The sequence below is a fragment of the Mauremys mutica genome, chromosome 9 (genome assembly GCF_020497125.1).
Source record: "Mauremys mutica isolate MM-2020 ecotype Southern chromosome 9, ASM2049712v1, whole genome shotgun sequence".
Classification (NCBI taxonomy): Eukaryota; Metazoa; Chordata; order Testudines; family Geoemydidae; genus Mauremys; species Mauremys mutica.
Window position 1 is genome coordinate 74,103,925 of NC_059080.1, and position 15,863 is coordinate 74,119,787.

The 15,863-nt window shown below is 43.7% G+C and overlaps 1 protein-coding gene across 3 annotated transcripts in view; it reads right to left on the minus strand.

The window, feature by feature from the left end:
* Positions 1-15,863, minus strand: part of SLC9A9 (solute carrier family 9 member A9) — a 354,635-nt gene that overhangs the window by 224,003 nt on the left and 114,769 nt on the right. For all 3 annotated transcript variants that reach the window (XM_045030881.1, XM_045030879.1, XM_045030880.1), the window contains one exon: positions 1,694-1,809. In XM_045030881.1, the coding sequence (XP_044886816.1) occupies positions 1,694-1,809 (116 nt within the window). The remainder of the gene's footprint in view (positions 1-1,693; positions 1,810-15,863) is intronic.

The window sequence follows — 15,863 nt, forward strand, 5'->3', positions numbered from 1 at the left end:
GATCAGCATTATAAAAAATATACACATAACTCTGGTGTTTAAAACTACATTTACATAAGCACAGAAGGGAGAATTCTGCATAGAGAAGCCTGTGCTTTTCAAAGTAAAATGTCCATCTGAAGGTTTGCCTGGAACATCATTTTCTTCTGATAATTCTAAAGAATTATTATGGGAAGACATATTTTGTAGAATGAAAGATTCAATAGGGACAGACAGAACTTGTTTTCTGTGGGCCATGGAAAATAGAAAAAGCTGTATTGCAGAGATGGTGTGGTTACATTCCAGAAACTAGAGGGGATTTCAGGTATCCCAGAATTTATTGCAGAAATTTTTAGGGGAATTTAACAAAAATTTAGGCAATGAAGAATATTAAAATGTATTTCAGGAAATTCTCAGTATTACAGTTTTTCCTTCACAGATGAACACATTTTCATAAGTTTCTACAGTAGCTTGCAATGTTTCCAGATTTAATCTGTATTAGGTATATTTTCAAGACCTTCAAACACTTTCCCCAGTGTGTCCAAACACAAGTACAGTGGTAGTCCAAGTCCAAATGCAAGTTCAGTAGGAAAGCATCTTGCATATTGGAGAACCTCCTCTTTATTGATTTTATACAAAACTATGTATGAGAAAGTAACAAACAAAAAACAAGTCCTAGACTGCTACATCACTGTCTTCCCATTCTTAACACTTACGTCACAATATTCTGTACCTCTCATTTGCACATCTGTGTTTACCTTTCTAAGAGCTATATTCTTCACATATAATATAAAATTGTTCCATTTTGTCATTAATCTGATAAATAAGAAGCTCATATGAAACAACTTCTGCCTTGTCAACAGATCAGTTTTTACCACCTTCTGAGGCTTAATCTCTTTTCACAACCAAGGGCAATTACAATCCATTTATTTAAAAAACAACACCCTGTAATCCAATGTACTGATGAAAAATCAGGTGGAAAATACAATTTGTACTCAGCTAGTAGTTTATTATTCCATTTTATTTCTATAACACTTGACCAGATAATTTCTTTTGTTAGGAGATCACCAATTATCATGTGTCAAAGTGCCACTCTCATTCCTAGCCTAGCAGCACACATCAAGGTCCAGTATTTGAACAATAATAAGTAAAATAAGTTCTCCTATTAGTACAGTTTTTAATGGTTAACATTCTATTGTATGTCCACTAGCAGATCCTACACCACAGTGAAATGCTTGTGACTGTCTATCATTAAAGCAATTAAGCATTTAATTCAAATTTCCATCTCTTTGAGAAATTGAAAATGCATGGATAGAATTAAAGGGACCAAATAACACTGTCTGAAATGTTGAAACTGGATGAGAGAACAAGACAAGACTGAATATTGGAAGAGCTGTTGGAGATGGTTTAGGTACTTTATGTAAGTAGGCATTAAATTACATGCAATATTGGTTGCTGATTGCTAGAGTTTGGTCTGGGCTGCAAAGTTTGGATCTGGATCAGAACTTTCCCAAAATTCAGGGATGTGTGGACCTGGCGCTTTAGTTCTGCCCATTTCTATATTTAACATATTATTACATATGCAATGACAATCTATCAGGAATTAAGATATCTACAATTAGAAAATCTACAAGCACATTGATAATTAAGGGCAGGATCTAACTCCCATTAAAGTCAGTAGAAGGACTCTTAAAAAAAACAAACAAACAATTACCTGGGTCTGTAGCAGACATCAACGAGCCAAAAAATAAACAGTCTGTGAAGTGAAAATCCTCTCCTTTTAACTGGCCAACATGTAGCATGGCCTTCACAAAGCCATACATTATCAACCTGTCAGAGAAAAGAAAGACAGAGATGCAGACATAGTCTTCCACTTTTACTCTCTTCATTTCACAACACTAAATAGTTTCCTGTTTAAACCACTAGGTTGTCTTCTGCAACTTCTTTTAAATACACTTATTGTATGAGTACTGAACACAAATTGTTGCTGTCATATAAATCGCCTTCTGTTTCAGCTGTTGAAATATTGTATCAAAATTGTCTAGACATTTGAAGAGCAAAAACCTTTTACTGAATATTAGCAATTTATTCACCTGCTGACAGATGACAATACATTTAGCCATTTATTTTACAAAAATAAAATAAAGTCATCTAAAGAAGAGATGATCAAAAGTAATCTGTCAAACGTTATAGAGCCTTCACACAAACATAGTGACATGAGTGGCTGTGTTGACTTGTTCTGATGTTCTTAAATGGATTATTCTCTCTCTCTCTCTCTCTCTCTCTCTCTGTGTTTAATGCTTCCAGTATAGACTGAGTTAAAACCGCAGGTTAGTCATCACAATGAGATGGATATTTAACACTCCCAAAAACAATCAGTCAACAAGTCAGGTTTTAAAATGTGGTGCTACAATACTGCCAGTTTCACAAAAAAACATTAAGGCCTTGTTTACACTACAGAGTTTTGTTGGCAAAAGAGTGAATACATACACTCTGCGATGCAACTTTTGGCGGTACAAATGCCCTGTTTTGGCGACAAAATAAAGCCACCCTGACAAGAGACATAAGGCTTTATGCACAAATTTTTTGCTCACAAAGTGCAAGTGTAGACACCACACTTGATTTTATCACTTTAATTGGCCTCCTGGAGATGTCCCACAATACCTTCGGGCAGATATCAAGGGACATGATGGAAAGAGGCCATGACCGGGATGCACTGCAGTGCAGGGTTAAAGTGAAGGAGCTGCGGAATGCCTACCACAAAGCCCGCGAAGCAAACCGCCGCTCCAGTGGTGGCCCCACAACCTGTCTTTTCTACAAAGACCTGGACGCGATACTTGGGAGCGACCCCACCTCCACTCCGAGGACCACCATGGACACTTCAGAGCCCAGTTCAACAGGGCAGGAGGAGGAGGAGGAGGAAAGCAGAAGCGAGGGTGCTGAGCAGGAGAAAGACACCCTGGAATCCCTAGATGCATGCAACCAGGAGCTGTTCTCAAGCCAGGAGGAAGGTAGCCAGTTGCGGCAGCCGGTGCTTGGGGAAGGACAAACACCAGAAGAGGTTCCCGGTAAGCGGCTTTTATTTTGGGAAGGAAGTTATTCAGTGCGGGCTCTTGGGGCGAGGAGGGTTAGGGCTGCATGCGTGCTTAGATGTGGAATAGGGTGTTGATGTGCTCTCTCACATCGTGGTAATCAGCTTCAGTGATCTCTTCAAAGGTGTCATCCAGAACTTGGGCAATGTGCTTGCACAGGTTTCTTGGGAGAGCCACTGTGGTCCTTGTCTCAGTCAGGTTAACATGTCCACGCCACTGTGCCATGAGGGGCGGGGGGACCATTGCTGCACACAGGCAAGCTGTATATGGGCCAGGGCGGAAGCCGTATTGCAGTAGAAGCCCTCCCTTGCTTCCCAGGTCACCCTCAGCAGCGAGATATCTTCCAGGACGAACTCCTGTGGAAAATGTGGGGACTGTGTTCAGTATAGGGGCTCCCTGCAGTTATTGGCTCTCCCCAAGGCACAGAAACCCAGAGGACAGTACGGCCGTGAAACAATCAGCTTTGGGATGGGCAAATTATGCTCATGTGTAGACTCTGCTTGCCCTTAAGTACAGGGGAATCATTGCTCTGTCTAGTGTGAACAATGCTGCTCTGTTAAGTGTTGCATTTTGCCTTTACAGATGCAACCTTGAGATCTCAGCTGTCCATGTTATCACCGGCCAAAAGACTCCAAAGAATTAGGAAGAGGCCACGTAGAAGCAAAGAAGACATGCTACATGAAGTAATGCAGCAGTCCCTTAATGAGAATCTAAAAATGCAGGAGTGGAGGGAGAGTGAAAGGAGGATCCGCCACCAGAATGAGGAGCGCCAGCACAAAAGCGCGGAGCTCTGGCAGCAAAGCATGGATCCATAGGCACCAATGTCATGGATGTTCTGGGGCTGAAGCATTCACGGGGAAAAACTGGTGGGTGCTTTGCACCTACCGGCAGCTCCTCACCCCAGCTCACCTCCGCCTCCGCTCTGCCTCCTCCCCTGAGCGTGCTGCTGTGTCCTGCTTCTCCCCGCTCCCTCCCAGCGCTTGCACCGTGAAACAGCTGTTTCACATGGCAAGCCTGGGAGGGAAGGGGGAGGAGGGGGAACACGGCGTGCTTGGGGGAGGAGGTGGGGCCGGGGCGGGGATTTGGGGAAGGGTCCAATAGGGGCAGGAAGGAGCAGAGTTAAGGCAGGAACTTTGGGGCAGGGGTGGAGTTGGGGCGGGGGCACGAGCACCCACTGGTGCAGAAAAAAGTTGGCGCTTGTGCACGGATCAGCTGATAAGCATCATGGAGCACCAGGCGGACTCGATCCAGGTGTTTGTAGCCATGCAGGTGGAGCACCTCAGTCCCCTCCCTCCCGCCAGCCCTTGTCCAAAAACTCTTTCCCTTTTGCCCCCATGTCACCTCCAACTGACTTCCCCCAACATCCAGGTTCTTATCACCACCAGCTGCCTCCAACACCTGTAGCTTCACCACCCGGCCCTGAAAACTATAACCCTTACCCACTGCACTCAACCCCATGCATTATAGCCATCCTGAAGTGCAGCACTCATTGCACAGCACTCCAGACGGGAAGGCTGAATATGATAACAGGACATATGCAAATCTGTGATTGTACCGTTCCCCACCCCACCCCCTTGCCCTTTCTGTTTCCCAAGCAGTTGTGTTTCTTTTCAATAAATGAATTTTCTTTTCAATAAATGGATTTTTTGGCTTTGAAAACATTCTTTATTATTGCATAGTGTAAAAGATACCTTAGCCCAGGAAAGCAACAGGCACTGCAAGTCAGTGTAACAAACACAGATTCCTACTAAGATTGGAACCACTGCACTTCACTCCCGTGCAGGGCACCAGGCATTACTGGGCTTTCAGCCTCATATTGCTCCCTCAAGGTATCCCTAATCCTTGCAGCCCCACGCTGGGCCCCTCTAATAGCCCTGCTCTCTGCCTGTTCAAATTCAGCCTCCAGGTGTTGAACTTCCGAGTTCCATGCCTAAGTGAATCTTTCACCCTTCCCTTCACAAATGTTATGGAGGGTACAGCATGTGGATATAACCGCAGGGATGTTGTCATTGGCCAGGTCCAGCTTCCCATAAAGAGAGTACCAGTGGCCCTTTAAATGGCCAAAAGCACACTCCACAGTCATTCTGCACTGGCTCAGCCTACTGTTGAACCGCTCCTTGCTGCTGTCAAGGCTCCCTGTGTAGGGTTTCATGAGCCAGGGCATTAAAAGGTAAGCAGGGTCTCCAAAGATCACAATGGGCATTTCGACTTCCCCTACTGTGATCTTCTCATCTGGGAAAAAAGTCCCGGCTTGCAGCTTCATGAACAGGCAAGTGTTCTGAAAGATGTGTGAGTCATGCACTTTTCCAGGCCAGCCTGCGTTAATGTCAATGAAATGACCACAGTGATCCACAAGTGCCTGGAGAACCATAGAGAAATAGCCCTTCTGATTAACGTACTCGGAGGCTAGGTGGGCTAGTGCCAGAATTGGAATATGCATTCCATCTATTGCCCCTCCGCTGTTAGGGAAACCCATTTGTGCAAAGCCAGCCACAATGTCATGCACGTTACCCAGAGTCATGGTTCTTCTGAGCAGGGTGCAATTAATGGCCCTGCAAACTTGCATCAACATGATTCCAGCGGTCGACTTTCCCACTCCAAACTGGTTAGTGACCGATTGGTAGCTGTCTGGAGTTGCCAGCTTCCAGATTGCAATAGCCACCTGCTTCTCCACCCTCAGGGCAGCTCTCAATCTTGTGTCCTTGCGCCGCAGGGTTGGGCGAGCTCCTCACACAGTCCCATGAAAGCGGCTTTTCTCATCCAAAAGTTCTGTAGCAACTGCTCGTCATCCCAGACTTGCAGGACGATGTGATCCCACCACTCGGTGCTTGTTTCCCGAGCCCAAAAGTGCTGTTGCATGGTGGTGAGCATGTCCGTGAATGCCATAAGCAATCTCGTGTCGTATGCATTACTCGAGTCGATATTATCTTCGGATTCCTCGCTGTCAGTTTGGATCTTAAGGAATAACTCGACTGCCAAACGTGATGTGCTGGCGAGACTCGTCAGCATATTCCTCAGCAGTTCAGACTCCATTTCTGCAGATGAAAAAGGAAGACGGCGCGGAGTACAAACATGTTGAAGGATGGTACCAAATGTAGATGGAAGCACAGGGATTGCTGGGATGTGAACTGATGCATCACAGAGCATTGGGACAGGACCCAGAATGCCCTGCACCCACCGTCCCCTTCCCACAAGTCACAGCGCCAGAATGGGAAGAGGTGCTCTGTGGGATAGCTGCCCATAATGCACCACTCCCAGCGCCGCTGCAAGTGATGCAAATGTGGCCATGCCAGTGCGCTTGCAGCTGTCAGCGTGGACACACTGCAGCGCTTTCCCTACTGTGCTCTATGAAGGCTGGTTTAACTCAAAGTGCTCTACATTTGCAAGTGTAGCCATGCCCTAAAGTGACATACACAGAAGATCAGAATGGCAGCTTAAGCAGTACTGAAAACATTTAGCCTAATAGTTAATTAAAATTGTTCTTAGATCCTTTATCAAGTTGTAGTTTCTCTAAAACACATTAAGTCTATTAAATGAAGATTGTTCTTGAAGCAGGCAGAGGCATTACTGCAGAATTCCTCAATTGCCCAGCAGAGTGGTGCATGTATTTGTATAGACTACTTAGCAGATAGTTAACCCCAAATTGTTCTCACACAGTTTATCCAGCTGTGGTTATTCTTGATGAATGATTTCTATTTCCCCAAGCACCGAAGAATCAGACTTTAGAATGAAGTGAGCCTTTCTTCTCCCCACACACACCCTGCTCCAGAGGATGGGGCTTTTCACAAAGGAGTTTGGATCTGCTGTTGTGATGTGAAAATGTTGCACACCATAGCTGTAATTCCTTGTAAGAATTGCAAGTATTGACCTGCTTGCAGTGATGACTGGAGGTACCAAAGTTCAGTTAAGAACCTTGTTGTTGTTTTTGTTTTAAGTGAAGTTTTGGCTGATTGGCTAAATTAAGTGTTTCGGTATTGTTTAAATACTGAGCGTAGCTGCCTTTCTGGTCTTTGGTATCAATTCTAATAGAGCACAGAATATTTTCAATGCTTGTCAATTCAGTGCTTGCAAAAGATGCCAGACTGATGAGACAGAGCTGTATACTGACATCTTTTATCCAAAGAACAGATCAGAAGCTGCCATGAGGCTCCACAAATGTGCCTCAAACATTACCTGGAGGTATCACCTCTAGGAGTGAGTACATACCACCATTCTGGATTTTCAAAGGTACCTAAGAAAGAAAGGAATCCAATGCCCACTTGACTTCAGTGGAAATTTAGTACTTAACTCACTTTCAGACCTTTGCAAATCTCAGTATTTGTCTGCATGACCATTCAGTTCTTGGCCCTCTGCTTAGACCAGAAATAATGTGGCCAATTAGTGCCAACAGTGGTGGGGTTTCCAGAGATGTGGACACATGACTGGAACCAGGATAAAGACTAGCAAACATAAATAATATTTGTCTTTGCCTTCTTTAAAAAAAGATATTCACACTTAAGTTATGCTAAATATCATTAAAATGATGGCTTAAACCAGCAAAACCTGTATGAAGGCAGAGGCTCAAGGTTTCAAATATATGCAGGCACGCACAGGAGTGAAATTACAGATTTATGTGAACACCAGGAAGTTACTCTTCTAAGTCAAAAATAACAGGAGTACTTGTGGCACCTTAAAGACTAACAAATTTATTGTAGCATGAGCTTTCGTGGTCAGGCACTCATATAAGCATGCACACACTTAGACATGCACGTGGGCCTTACTTTTCAAATTCCAAAATCTTCACTGAATTAACCCCCAAAGCATGACAGGTTGGACATATATATTTGTGTACATAGAATAAACTATATGGTAAAGCCTACGGAGCAGATCCACAGTTACAATGAAAAATATGAAGCGACCCAATTCATACCAGCTGAGGATCTGGCTCTTTATTTTAAATTGACAGGAAAATGAAATGTTATGTTCGCTATGTTTACATCACCATCTATATTTTGGGCCATTAATACATTTCGGAAAAACAATGTTACGTTTTAGGTGATTGTGTCACTGTTTATTGCTTGGTGAACACAATTTAAAGGGTCTTTTGGGATACAGATAAAGGGCCTGATTCTACTCCAATTAGAGACAATTAAAATTTTATCATTTACTTCAGTGGGAGCAGGATCAATACCAAACTAACCATTTTAGTAAGACAACATAGAGTGAATTAAATTTAAAAGCACTTTGACTTTCATCTCTCATTTAGAAATTGCATATTTTAATGAAGGTAATTTCTTAATAGAGAGACCATAAGAAATGTAAAAAAGTATAACAGTTGGCTACAGACATTTTAAAGAACATTTAAATAAAACTGGTTCCTTTCTATTTCATTTAGGGTTTTCTAGCCAGCTCAACAGGCAGCGTTGTTGTCATCTTTTCTGCCTTAAAAATGTTAAAATGCCCTCTAGATATACAATATAAGCCAAAAACCCACATAAGCACATTTTCATCTGGTGTAAATTGTCATCAGTGGAGCTACGACCATTCACACCAGCAGAAGATTTGCTCCCAGAAAATAATTTATACATTTGCAGCACAATATAAAAGAGATTTATACAAATAAAATTTGAAAATAGAAGTATACATACATGTGAATGTATGTGAATTTATTTCTCTGGAAATATGACAGGCTGAGTATGTTATTTGTTTAGTTTGTTTTATTTACATTTGAAATGACATTGTATTTATTATATTGCATAGTGAGCCAGATTCTAATCTCAGTTACACAAACATATATCCATAGTAGTTCCATTTAAATCAGATGCAGTTGACAGATTCTGAAGTCAGAGTAAACCCAGAATAATTCCACTCAAAATCATTGGAGTTACTCCAGGTTTACATTAGTGTAACTGAGATCAGAATCTGTCCCTCTGTTTTCTTGCTCATCAATTCTTCTTAGCTGAAAATGTCAGCCTACTTATATCATTTTATACAGTCAGTTACATGTAGAGGTTATTATGTGAAAACCATTGATTGTCCCAAGCCAACAGCGGATACTTTGCAAGGATGCAATTTATCTCTGAGCAATGTTAATAATGGGTTTCTTGAAATTATTAGTTAATGAGCTAGTGCAAACACTTCCATTCCACAACAAAGAATATATTTGGCAGTTGGACCTGACTGGATATTTGAGTTCCCAACCACAGTGATATCATACAGTACTGCACATCAGGAGTGCTTTTTAATGGAAATCCAGTGAGGAAAGCACACCTTTGCGACAGCTTGCCATTAATCCCAGGAAATGGCCTGCACTGAGATTGCTATTGCTTTTATAAGGAGAAAGGGGTTGGCGTGTGAGGAGAAGGGAGTCATATTAATTTTATGGGTGATACCATTTCAGTTTATATGTACAGGGTGTTTCTAGGGAATTCATATCCCTCTCTATATTAGCAAATCAAATTGTTTTCATCATCTTGCAACAATCCATTTAGTGTTTGATTAATAGAATTATTAATGAATCAGCTACAAAATGGTAAATAAATGTAAATGGGCAGTTATTTTGAGTTTCTTCCTGATTGTCTATGGCCCACTGGGGTACAATTTCAGATCAAAACAAAGGTTGTTGACACAACGCAACTCTCATGGATTTGTAACTGGTTAAAAGATAGGAAACAAAGGGTAGGAATAAATGGTCAGTTTTCAGAATGGAAAGAGGTAAATAGTGGTGTCCCCCAGGGGTCTCTACTGGGACCAGTCCTATGCAACATATTCTTAAATGATCTGGAAAAAGGGGCAAACAGTGAGGTGGCAAAATTTACAGGTGATACAAAACTACCGAAGATAGTTAAGTCCCAGGCAGACTGTGAAGAGCTACAAAAGGATCTCTCAAAACTGGGTGATTGGGCAACAAAATGGCAGATGAAATTCAGTGTTGATAAATACAAAGTAATGCACATTGGAAAACATAATCCCAACTTTACATATAAAATGATGGGGTCTAAATTAGCTGTTACCACTCAAGAAAGAGATCTTGGAGTCATTGTGGATAGTTCTCTGAAAACATCCACTCAGTGTGCAACGGCAGTCAAAAAAGCAAACAGAATTCTGGGAATCATTTTCCTTCCTATGACAAATTGTAAGATTTAGAAAAAAAAATTGGTCTGAAGCAGAATGAAAAACCAAACATCTCAACATTTTTTGCAGGGAGGAAAAATGTAAAAAATTCCATTTAGGAAGAACTGAACAAGATTTTTTTCAAACTGCAATGATTTTGTCAGGCAGGAATCTATGGAACCGGTTATTCCATGTAGCCGGATGCCTGCGGAGTCTGGGACACCTGCCTAGTGGCTGCCTGGCAGGAAATCAGCAGCAAGGGGGGCAGCCCTTCCTGGTTTCCATTAAAAGTTTTGATGGCATTGACATATTAATAATAATAATAATTATTATTATTATTATTATTTGCATTACTAGAGCAGTTAGGAGCCCTAATCATGGAGAGGGCCCCATTGTGCTAGGCACAGGACAGACACCAAACAAAACGATGGTCCCTGCCCCAAAGAGCATAAAATGTAGGTATCAGAGAAAAGACAACAGATAGACAGGGACAGACAGATGGGGGAGTACAAGGAAACAATGATCTTGGTTAGCATGATAGGCAGTGGCAACCATGCATCAGTGACCTAATCATTGTCAAGTGTTTTGAAGGCTACCTGGTAAAGGATAGCTTTAAGGAGGAACTGGAAGGAGGATATTGAGGTAGCTTTGTGGATGTTTATGGGGACAGCTGGGAGAAAGCATGAAGGCTCTTATTTGAAACTTTAACATGTGGGCAATGGAGGCTGACGTCATGGGCTGGGCAGAAGCAGTCGATAATGAATGAGAGGTGATAGGTTGGGTGGGGACTAACAGTGAAGGGCCTTGAAAGAGAAGACAAGCAGCTTATGTTTGATATAATAGAGAAGAGAGAGCCAGTGGTGGGATATAAAGAGAGGGGTGACATAGTCAAAGCAACAGTCTAGGTGAATGATCCTTGCAGTCTCATTCTGAGGGATATGAACAGGGCAAGACTGCATTTGTCAAGGCCAGAGAAAAGGATGCTGCAGTTGTCGAGATGTGACATGGTGAGAGCTGTGCGGATGGATAGGAAAGGCCAAATCTTAGACACGTTATGCAGAAAGAATCAGCAAGATTTAGATATAGCCTGGATGTGAGAACGTAGAGAGAGGTAGGGTGACCAGATGTCCCGATTTTATAGGAACAGTCCCAATTTATGGGTCTTTTTCTTATATTACCCCCTATTACCAGCTCCTATTACCGCCCACCCCCTGTCTTGATTTTTCACACCTGCTGTCTGATCATCCTAGAGAGAGGTCTTAGGTGAAGATGAAGTCCAGGTTACAGGCCTGAGTGATAGGCAGTGACAAGTTACACTGCATGCAGGGGAGAGTCGGAGGGGCATCGGGATCCAGCTCCTCAATATTATGATGCACATGCTTTGCTTCTTCTTCATCAGTCACTTTCTGAGAGACCTGCTTTTCAATCAGGTGTCTCGCTCATCAGAACACTGTTCTGTTGGAAAATTTTTGACCAGCTTCACTTCTATGATGGGGGCCCTTCAGACATGATCATAATATAAATAAATTATCAAGCATAATAATTCTGCTAAAACCATGTTGGAAAAGAGCCTTATAATCTGTCAGTCTAGCTCCCCTGAATTCTCAGAAGAAGAAAACTAATAAGCTTATCTCTTGACTTAACTACTGCCTCAATCAAGAAATGTTTTGGTTCTCATTTCTCCTATTTATCAGGTACCTTACCTGCTCTGCTCTATGATCAGGTTTGCAGTGTATCCTGTACTGAAACGTTTTCCTCCATTTCCTTTTATAACTGTTTTAGCTGTGTGCCAATAGTGGAATACTCACTGAAAATCAGCAGATTTTTTGTAGGGCCACTAGGTAGCAGGATGTATTGGATAGTTGAGTTTTGTTTAATATTTGAACCATTTCACGGAAGAAAAAATTGTGTTACATTCTTTTTTCTTTTTTTAGGGCGAAAATTTCTGTTAAATCTTATCAATGATTCAAATCATGCTTAATTTTTGTGATTGTACTCTATTTCACTCTTGATCTTAATGTGATCGGTTATGTTCCTTTGCCTCAAAACAAATGTATAATATTAAAGAAAAAGTGATATCTGTGCACATATTTCTAAACCTATTGTCCTAAATATTTTAGTGGGGTTTTACCCCTAACAAGCTGCAGACATTTAGAGGGCTGATTTTCAAAGTCAAAGGCACAAAGGGCAGTTAGGCACTTGATTCCCATTGGGAGTCAATGGAAGTTGAATGCCTAATTTCTGGTTTTGCCTTTGAAAATCTCACTGTTATTATTTGTTTTAATTTAATTATTTATAGGGTGTCCATCACCATAGCATCCTGGCTCTAAATGAAGTGCAATGCATTAGTCCAGACAGAAGATGAGAAATGTGTGGATGTCTGAACACACAAGGCAAGGCTGCAACATCTTACCATTGCTTACTGCAGCTGAAGAAAAGCAGCGTAAGACATTAATCTACATGTGAATCAAAGAGTAGTTAGGGGTCCAGACGGACCCCTGAGATTGCAAACCTCTGCAGAAAGTCAGTGGAAAATAACTGGCGATGGTGGAGGTGTGGTCTCCATTAAAGAATAGGTCACAACCCATCAGATGATCTAGATGTTCTTCCTGCTGCCTCAGGCTTCTCTGGATTAAGCCTTAGGCCTTGGCTACACTTGAGAGTTACAGCACTGTTGATGGCTTTATAGCGCTGTAACTCACTCCCCGTCCACACTGGCAAGGCACATACAGCGCTGTATCTCCGTGGCTACAGCGCTGCTTGTACTCCACCTCCACGAGAGGAATAAAGAGTATAGTGCTGCTACTGCAGCGCTGGGACGCCAGTGTAAACAGGGAATAATCTTAGTACGCTGTGACTGACCTTCGGAAGCTTCCCATAATCCTTTTAAGTGAACGTTCCGCTCTTTGTTTTGTTGTGAACTGGGGCTCCCGGAGCTGCTTATCAAAAAAACAAACACAGCTACTGTTTGCTGTGAATGAGCACAGGCAAGGGGCTCCCTTTGGAACGCCCACAGCTAGTGTTTGCTTGAGGAGAGGGGGAGGAAGAGGGCTTGAGGAGAGAAGCAGCACGATGGGCGGGAGGGTGGGGGGGGGTCCATTTCGGAGCAGCTGCTTATCTGGTCTGTGAGGAAAAAAACAGCTGCTGTTGTTTGCTTTCAGTGAGTGCGAGAGGGATGGGGGAGGGGGTAGGAGCTTGCAATGCAGGGTGCTGACACAGGGTACGTCTACACTACGGGACTATTCCGAATTTGCATAAACCGGTTTTGTAAAACAGATTTTATAAAATCGATTGCGCGCGGCCACACTAAGCACATTAATTCGGTGGTGTGCGTCCGCGGTCCGAGGCTAGCGTCGGCTTCTGGAGCGTTGCACTGTGGGTAGGTATTCCCTAGCTATCCCATAGTTCCCGCAGCCTCCCCCGCCCCTTGGAACTTCCGGGTTGAGATCCCAGTGCCTGATGGGGCAAAAATCATTGTCGCGGGTGGTTCTGGGTAAATGTCGTTAGTCACTCCTTCCTCTGGGAAAGCAACGGCAGACAAGCATTTCGCGCCTTTTTCCCCTGGATTGCCCTGGCAGATGCCATAGCATGGCAATCATGGAGCTTGTTTTGCCTTTTGTGACTCTCACCGTATGTGTACTAGATGCCGCTCACAGAGGCGATTCAGCAGCGCTACACAGAAGCATGCTTTTGCTTTTGCATGACAGCAGAGATGGTTACTAGCCATACTGCACCATCCAACCCTTCCATAAATTGGAACTAAGATGATCATGGCTACCAGTCCTTTTGTACCATTTGCTGCTGTCATAAGTGCCCCTGGCTGCTCTTAGCCAGGGGCGCAAAAGCCAAAATTGGGAATGACTCCCTGAGTCAATCCCTCCTTTTTGGTATCTAAAAATAGAATCAGTCCTGCCTAGAATATAGGCAAGTGTACTAGATAACCACTGTATCATAGAACCAGAGAGCACAGCTGCTCTGTGTCAGATCCTGCAGAAACTATGATCTGTATGCTATTCACAGGGGGTGCTCCTGTAACAACCCCACCTGTTGATTCCGTTCTTCCCCCAGCCTTTCTGGGCTACCGTAGCATTGTCCCCCCACTTGTGTGATGAAGTAATAAAGAATGCAGGAATAAGACATGGTGACTTGTTAGTGAGAAATGAGTGGAAGGCAGCCTCCAGCTGCTATGATAGTCCAGACAGGACATTAAGCAGTGTGTAGGAGAGAAGCCCAGCATCCCTCTGCTAGTCCAGGGGCAACTGAATCTTTTCTTTACACATGAAGGGTGGGGGCTGATGGAGCTCAGCCCCCTGTTGCTATGATGACGATGGTTACCAGCCATATTGCACCATCCACCAGAAAAAATTAGGGCCAGGCGCCCTTGATCGACCTGACGGATGCTAGTCAGCATGGTTACTGCCCCATGTGCCAATAGGCTGATGACGAGGACGGTTACCAGTCCTTTTGTACCATCAGCCACCCATGGCAGGGGGGGAGTGAGGATGTTGGTGTTGACGGCTGCAGCATCGTGTCTATCTGCAGCATTCAGTAAAGATAGGGTGACATGTAAAAGAGTCAGAGGATTGTTTTCCCTTTCGCTTCTGGGGGGGGGGTGAGTAGATTGCCAAGCTATGCCCTGACCCACCGCGGACACTGTGTTTGACCCTAGAAGCATTTGGAGCTCAGCCAAGAATGCAAATACTTTTCGGAGGCTGCAGGAACTGTGGGATAGCTTCAGTCCTCCAGTCCATGAGCGTCCATTTGATTCTTTGGCTTTCCGTTACGCTTGTCACGCTGCAGTGCGCTGAGTCCCTGCTATGGCGTCTGTCTGGAGATTTTTAAAAAAGGATTCTGAATTTCATCTTCTGTAACGGAGCGCTGATAGAACGGAATTGCCTGCCCTTACAGCGATCACATCCGCATGGTCCGTGCTGGAGCTCTTTTTTTATTTTGATTTCGGACTGCATCGCCACCCGTGCTGATCAGAGCTCCACGCTGGGCAAACAGGAAGTATTCAAAAGTTCGCGGGGCTTTTCCTGTCTACCTGACCACTGCATCCGAGTTCAGATTGCGGTCCAGAGCGGTCACTGGTGCACTGTGGGATAGCTCCCGGAGGCCAATACCGTCGATCAGCGTCCACACTAACCCTAATCCGATATGTTAATACCGATACTAGCGTTACTCCTCTCGTTAGGGAGGAGTACAGAAACCGGTTTAAAAAGCCATTAAAATCGATATATGGTGCCTCCTAGTGTGGACGGTTGTGGCGTTAAATCGGTTTTACGCTCCTAAAACCGGTTTAAACGCCTAGTGTAGACCAGGCTACAGTATCGGCTCCAAAAATCCACTCTCTCCCCGCCACGCTCCCTGTCACACTCCACCCCACCCACCCCTTTTGAAAAGCACGTTGCAGCCACTTGAACACTGGGATAGCTGCCCATAATGCACCTCTCCCAATGCCGCTGCAAATGCTGCAAATGTGGCCACAACGGTGCACTGGTAGCTGTCAGTGTGGACAGACTGCAGCGCTTTCCCTACTCAGCTGTACGAAGACAGGTTTAACTCCCAGCGCTGTACAGCTGCAAGTGTAGCCATACCCTTAGACAGCTCATTCTCATCCAAGTTTCTGTCTCAGACAGGTGCTTGGAAAGCAAAGAAACTGCCCCCAAACTGTGCTGTCTGATTTGAATGAAAGAGAAA